This window comes from Anarrhichthys ocellatus, unplaced genomic scaffold, assembly GCF_004355925.1.
Source record: "Anarrhichthys ocellatus isolate YVR2014 unplaced genomic scaffold, GSC_Weel_1.0 scaffold14, whole genome shotgun sequence".
Taxonomy (NCBI): Eukaryota; Metazoa; Chordata; class Actinopteri; order Perciformes; family Anarhichadidae; genus Anarrhichthys; species Anarrhichthys ocellatus.
In genome coordinates this window covers 279,694-287,396 of record NW_022280044.1, presented here as the reverse complement: position 1 = coordinate 287,396, position 7,703 = coordinate 279,694, and the positions used below count along the sequence as shown (strand labels likewise).

The following is a 7,703-nucleotide window of genomic DNA, read 5'->3' as shown; positions in this document are numbered from 1 at the left end:
CACGCACACACACACACACGCACACACACACACACGCACACACACACACACACACACACACACACACACACACACACACACACACACACACACACACACACACCCACACACACACACACACACACACACACACACACACACACACACACACACACACACACACACACACACACACACACACACACACACACAAGGGTGTCTAGTACAGGGAGAGCCTTACATATGATGACAGCAGCGAGGAGGCGGACAGCAAAATAGGGTGCTGGACAGGTGGAGAAGAAGGGCTGCACCAGGTAGGTGGAGAAGGTCAGAGCTATCACTGCCTGACAAGCTGGCTCAACTATCAACAAGGATGTCCACAGTCTGCAGAATTAAAAAGGTCTTCATTATAAGGCATACATGTAGCATATATTTTGTTAAACTGTATTAAGATGACAATTAATAACAGACATTTTCTATACCTCTACCATTAGGAAAATGGCTTGAAAAATAATGATCTTGTATGTTAGTGAACTGTCTCCAATAAAGTCGACATAGTGTAATGTGTGAGGCTTCTGTTTAAATCATTACCTAATAGAAAGGATATGGCAGACGTAGCGGGGAGACTATATGGGGCTATTATTGTGGCAAAACTGTTTTCAAATGTGTGTGGAGAGTTGTGCAACAGCATCTTAATCAGATTTGTGAATATATACAGGAATCTGAACCTTCTGTGTATTCAGAATCCGGGTGTGCTAGGGATGCTAATTTAGAATTTGTTTCTGACCAATAGCCGACCTTTGTTAACCGATCAATAACCGTTAACCGACAAGATAAGTGCCTTGCACACAGATTGAGATAGTGACACAGCTCTCCACGCACATTTGCAAATAGTTTTGCGACAATATTGGCTCCATAAGACTAACTATTTGCTGGGGGAAACTAAATCTATTATACTGAGCTGTATATGTGAGCTTTTGCATTATAAGTTAAGAATATATATGCTAAATATTGTAATACACTGCAGGTAATAGTGTCAGAGAAAAAAGACAATTGGGCACGAAGTTATGAGAGATAATCACATCTGTACTTGCTAACAATACCAGCTGTCAAAAAGGGACCTGACATACAGTAGAAAGAACAACAGTGTACTGAACCCTGTACAATATGGTCCAAAACTCATGTTAGTCACACTATACTTCATGTTTGGTAGACTTGAATAAAGAACATATGGTAGAACAAGTACTGAGTTTCTATTGTGTGTAGTTCCCAGGACAATATGTTAATGGTATGTTTGCAGGGAGAAAGAGTAAAATAAATGCACACCGAACAAAAGCTAATAAACCGCCGAAGGCCTCCAGGATGTAGGCATAGGAGGCTCCCGATTTACGGATGGTAGTGCCCAGCTCAGCATAGCACAACGCTCCAAACACGGAAAATATCCCTCCAATGGCCCACACCACCAGGGACAGGCCAAATGAGCCCGTGTACATAAGAACCCCCTGCAGGACAACAGAGAGCAGCGACATCATATATGTATAAGATATACAACAAAGTACACTTTCGAGACAGAAAGACACATGAAAGATTTTCAATAAAGAGCAAGAAACTATGTTCTTTTTACAATACGAAAATAAATACATATCAGAGCAAATACAGAAATCAATTGGGCTAACAAAGCAGAGACTCTTACCTTAGGTGAGACGAAGATACCGGAGCCTATCATATTTCCCACGATCAGACAGACCCCATGGAGGAGGGAAATCTCCTGCTTCAGCCGCACGCCGCTCCCCTGAGATGCTGAGTCTACCTCAGCGACCATTGTGAGGGGTTAAACAGACTTTCAGCCCCAGCTCAGATGACGCAACAGGGAAGTGATAAGGAAGACGGACTAGTTCCCGGAAGCGCCAGAAAGTGACACGGGGTGAAAGAACAGAAAAACAATATAGTGGAATGGAATGAGGGTGTAGACAGGGAGGAGAGAGGGTCACTGGAAGGCGGAGACTACGGACATTTTAAACGGCCATTGTTGAATCCGAGGAGCAATTCTCCACTGAGATAATCTGGAAGAAAAACAAGGAAACCGTGTCACAGAACTGCTTCATAAATCTCAGTTTTGCCGAGAGGAGACGGAGTAAGTGAGACTGACTCCAGTGTGTCATTGGCAGATATCATTTAATCACCTAATGGACTAGTAGGGGGGCAATGGGGTAACTGCAAATGAGTAAATGAATGAATGAGTGACAGAATGGATTGAATTAATGCCTTCCTAGGTGCTTTCCAAATAAGAAGCAGTAGCCTACTACATACCAGCTTCACTAAACTGCTGTTTGACAGAAGCCCCCTTTTCACCAACAAAGAGATTGTTTCCGTCTCAACATGGATCAGACTAGAGCAAGCGTACAATGGGAAGCATTCAAAGCTTACATTGGGGGTGTGATGGTGAGCTGTACAAGCTTTAGGCCTAAATCAACAACTCACTATGAAGTGTTAATCAAGCTTGAGGTCCAACTTTAAAGTTTTGGAGCAAGACCTAAACCACGCTGACAACCCAGAGACACACAAGGAGCTCCTTGTGTTGAGACTTCACTCGTAAAATGTACGCAAATCTCCTTTTGGTTGAAACAACCTTACAGGTGTGTGTTAAAACATACATTCAGCTGTAGAACTTTCATATCCATCACACATGCTCCTTCCATGTTTGAAACACAAACATAGAAACAGTCACAATGACTAAACTTAACAAAAACCCTCATGAATAAGACTTAAATACTGCCTCACAGCGAAATGGATTTTAAGCAGTTGTACACACAGTTAAATTCTAAATGTACACATAACTGGTAGCTAGCATGAATTTCGCTACATTTGTGTCTTTATTTGTTGTTTTTTTATCGTGTTTGTCACTAATACGACTGAATACATTCAGCAACATGAAACTGTCGGACCAAATTGCCCCCCAGGAGTCGAGCCAAGATGGAAGCTAAGCTAAAGCAGCTAACTATAGGACCTGAGGCTACTCCACTACCCAGCCTACTGATGCCCGGTAGCAGAGAAATAAGACAGATAAACGCAGCGGGAGGTCGGTGGCTGTTGTGCCCACATCTTCACAGAGACCTGGCTCCATCGTTCATCCCGGATCAAGCTGCACTTGACGGGCGGACAGTAGGACAGAGACCAGGTCTCTGGTGGGGCGAGAGGAGGTGGACTCTGTGTTTATCATGATGCTCAAACACAGTTAAAGTTGGACGGACAATGTTCTCATGTTGAATTGTTAATGGGAAGATGTCGGCCGGAGAATTGTTTTTGTTGCTGCTGCTGTTTACATTCCTTATGATGCAAGTTAAAGAAATGCATTACAGGAATGTACTACTTTTTAGTTTTGTTTGTCATACGTTTGTTGTGTTACAAATGGGCTACAACTGAATTTAATTGCGTATCCCTCTGTTGCATAATGACAATAAATGATCCTTTAATCCTTAAAAGTTTAAAATGTTGATGATAGGGAAAAACAATCTAAGAGACAGGATCATACTTGTTTTGTTTTTTTTAAACACTTCTCGACAAATTGACTTGGGGATATGGTTGACTTTAAAATGCCAAAGTTGTACACCTTTCAGTCATTCAATGTCACAAGCACTGCATATTAATCATCTGACAAAAAGACTGACCTTAAAATGTACTTTCATTCAAAGTAAAAAAAGAAGACATGGCTGCTGAATCACAGCTGCTAAGATTTAAATGCTTTTCCCTGTTTCGTATTTGCCAGACAATTAAAAAAAAAAAGCCCAGAACTAATGGGTCTGTGAGGGACAAGCGCCATGTGTCCCAGTACTAGACTAATGACATTACTGTAGGTCTGCTCTGCAATATGGCTGCTGCAGTATAAGTGCTCTTGATCTCCACTTTCACAACCTGTTCATTTACCCCCTGTTGACAAGGGGAACACATGTAGAAGTTAATTAAACTAAAGTTATTAGACGTTATTGAGGACGATGCATAAAGGAATCCACTTCCTCTCATGTGTCAAACACGCATTTTACAACTTGCACGTGCTCCGGTCACAAAGCACACAGGATGGGGATGTGAAACGTGGACTCGGACTACTTTGTGGCGACACAGCCTGTAAATGTTATGTTAATCAAACCACCCGCTCATGCTACTCCGTTATAAAACAAATACAAATACTCGTTAACGACTATATAGCACCAGATCGGCTGGTAGTCTATTAGCACTGGCCCGGCCGGCACATGCTCAAAAGAGGACGATGGATCAATTAAACCCGTGCATCACCACGTTAACGCTATTAACTTAACTTACACTGGTATCCATCTCAACAACACACATCTTAAACTGGCTGTGCAGAGACTCTGAACTGTAGCATTAGGCTAACGGAGCTAGCCTAGTCACCGCACTGCAACATGCTTGATGCAGTTGATGCTAACGTTAGGATTTGATGTAACAGTATAGCTAACGTTAAGCAACGGTTAGTGTGAGTGGAGACACTTCACCTACATGCCTTTACTAGCACCGGCTAGATAATTAATCCAGCTGAAAATAAAAGAGGAACTAGTTACCTTTGTGGATGCCGTCTTCTTTTTCTTCCTCCCAATATAGCAAAGCAGCAGTTCACGGGTCGTGCTTCTTCTGCATTGTGTGACCAACTTTAGCTCGTAAGTCCTGAAGCAGTGAACATCTGCAGTAAGCTCCACCTCATTATCCTCCTCCTTATCATCATCATCATCTACCGCCTAAGGCCCAGCACCACCCACTTACAGAGCGGCTCTGATGGGTAATGAGACAACCAGTAAAGCACGGAGAGACAGCGAGATCCTTCTTGTGGCACTCCGCGGAACTCTCTGTGGCACTCTCTGTGGCACTTCAGCTGAAGTGCCACATAAGGGGGTTCTTATGTAGTCTGTGGACTACATGCGATTTAATATTAATTTATCCATGTACACAGCAAGAATCAAGTTTTCGATTAATCTGTGGATTGTTTGATGCAATACAGTTTGTAATATAGTTTAATCAAAGTCATTTTTGTGTGTGCAGAGTTGTTGCTATTTATTCTTCCACCATATTGTGCTGCTGCTTGAGTGAACGCAGAGCATAGCCTGCAAAAGGACACGCAGATTAAGAGTGTTTACCATTTATACCACTAGATGGCAGTATACGTGTATTTAAACCATAGATTTGTTATATTTACCTGTGTCTTTGTTAATTGTGTTATTGATACAGATGTATTTAATGCAGGTTATTTCATCTGATATTTGATGTTGATGGTTAATTTGCAACCTAGTTGTATACATCATGTATTTACTTATTATTTTTATGCAATAGAAAAGTGAGCATGTGTAGTTCATGAAGCAATAAATAATGACAATTGAAAAATAAAGAGACGTTTGGTTCATTCTTTTTAAACACTAAGCCTAATTTACCTACTTCATTGATTTAATTGTCACACTTAAATCCTGAATTGACTGGTGAAACAGAAGAAGTTAAAAGGCCAAGATGAGAAGATATAATGTTGGTCAAATACTGTGGTTCAAATAAAATTACTTCAGTTTTATTGCCATTGAGATATAGAAAGTTTGACTCTAGAATATTCAAAAAATTCCTAATCCCTCTGACTGCTGGCGGCACCCTGTGGCACTCTCTGGCACTCTCTGGCACCCTGCGGCACTCTCTGGCACCCTGCGGCACTCTGGCACCCTGTGGCACTCTCTGGCACTCTCTGGCACCCTGTGGCACCCTCTGGCACTCTCTGGCACCCTGTGGCACCCTGTGGCACCCTCTGGCACTCTCTGGCACTCTCTGGCACCCCCTGGCACCCTCTGGCAGCTTGTGGCACCTACTGACATACATATACATATAAGCAGAGGAAGAGTGACGATATTTTCAGACATGTATTTTTGGATTGGACATTTTATGGGTTTTAATTTTAAATTTAATTTTTTTATATATATATATATACTTTTAAATGATAATAAAACGGATGATTTATTTTCATTATTTTAGCCGATTGTTGTAAATGACTATAAAAGTTATAATTCGGAAAGAGTGTATTATGTTCCCTTTTGTTGCAAAACCAGCAAAATCATACTTAAATAAGATGAATGAGAAACAAAAAAGTACAACGTAAGTACTCTATGGAATGCATACAGAGAACAGGTGGCTCCGGTGACTCAACTAAAATCATAGCTGACCTGTTGTAACAACAATGTGTGTTCTCAGGAAATGTCTCAGGAAATGTGGCTCCGCCCCCTCAGCTCCGCCGCTTCTTGACGGGTGCCGAACTAGTACCGCTCGCCTGCTACAGCTGACGCTTGCCGCTGAAGTGCCACAGACTGCCGCTGAGTGCCACAGAGTGCCACAGAGTGCCACAGAGAGTGCCGCTGAGTGCCACAGAGAGTGCCGCGGAGTGCCACAGAGTGCCGCTGAGTGCCACAGAGTGCCACAGAGAGTGCCGCGGAGTGCCACAGAGTGCCGCTGAGTGCCACAGAGAGTGCCACAGAGTGCCGCTGAGTGCCACAGAGAGTGCCGCGGAGTGCCACAGAGTGCCGCTGAGTGCCACAGAGTGCCACAGAGAGTGCCGCGGAGTGCCACAGAGTGCCGCTGAGTGCCACAGAGTGCCACAGAGAGTGCCGCAGAGTGCCGCTGAGTGCCACAAGAAGGATCTCGGCCCTGCACGGCACAAAGCACTAACGTTATATATACATGAATACAGAGAGTAAATAAGGACAGTACACGTACACACACATGTGAAAGCAGCAGCAATGATTTATGTTTGAGCGGTGATGCGTCACACCTGTTTCATTTGTCAAACTGCACTTTATTCTCATCTTGTTTATCTAGGCTCTATTGTACAGCCTGATCGAAATCTAGGATGCAAGCAATTTATATTTTTGAAAGCTTATATCTCTTCTTGTACCCACTTTAAATACTTTTATGTTCATAAACTGTTTAAAGCATATCTACAGCATCATACGAGCCACAACTAAAAACTCTGTTCTGGTTAATAAGTGACCATCCATATACTTATCTTGACATTTGCGTATCGTTTTAAATAAACAGTAGCCCTGGCCTATGAACACACGCCTTTTGATAAGAAACATGCCGTTGGAGTCAGTGTATGAACGTGGTGGTCGCCTACTCTGTGTCTAGATTCAACTGTCAATAAAACTCGCACAAACATGCCGATAACTGCAAAAACCTGATATGAATTACAGTGGACACGTCTTGTTGAGTGTGCATGGAGCTGGGTCTACAGGCCAGCCTGTACATTGCATGATTGTACAGGCGGTGTCTTGTAAAATAGTTTCCTTCAAACCACACATTCCTCAAGCTCGTATAACCTGAGATGTGCTGCCACCTAGTGGTTGTTGATTTAATGATTCCACCCACCTATTTGGCAGGTTATGATTTGACCATCAGTATATTCTGCGGTTACATAGAGGTGATCACTGGTATGATTTGGCATTTTGACTGTAGACATTCATTATTGTATAATGTGTTAAGACGCGGGTATTATTTAATATGAGATATGAAAACTGTAATTCTCCTTCACACTGATTCTCCCAGAATGACATGCATGTTTAAGTTCACAAGGCCTAAAATCCAAATTGTATAAAAATGTGTTATTTACATTTTTATTTTTTATTCTATTGTTGTCTTGTGATGAGTCATTCTTCCTCGTAGCATGGAGAGATCAGAGAGCTGAACTGTGC

At 42.4% G+C, this 7,703-nt stretch overlaps 1 protein-coding gene across 1 annotated transcript in view; it reads right to left on the bottom strand.

Annotated features, from left to right (window-relative positions):
* LOC116387062 (Y+L amino acid transporter 2) overlaps positions 1–4,820 on the bottom strand; it is a 13,548-nt gene extending 8,728 nt beyond the window's left edge. Inside the window, exons 1-4 of the mRNA XM_031853818.1 lie at positions 4,554–4,820; positions 1,673–2,042; positions 1,306–1,481; positions 221–363 (exon numbers count right to left, since the gene is read on the bottom strand). Of these exons, the coding sequence (XP_031709678.1) occupies positions 221–363; positions 1,306–1,481; positions 1,673–1,801 (448 nt within the window). The 5' untranslated portion in view covers positions 1,802–2,042; positions 4,554–4,820. The remainder of the gene's footprint in view (positions 1–220; positions 364–1,305; positions 1,482–1,672; positions 2,043–4,553) is intronic.
* Positions 4,821–7,703: the final 2,883 nt, after the last annotated feature.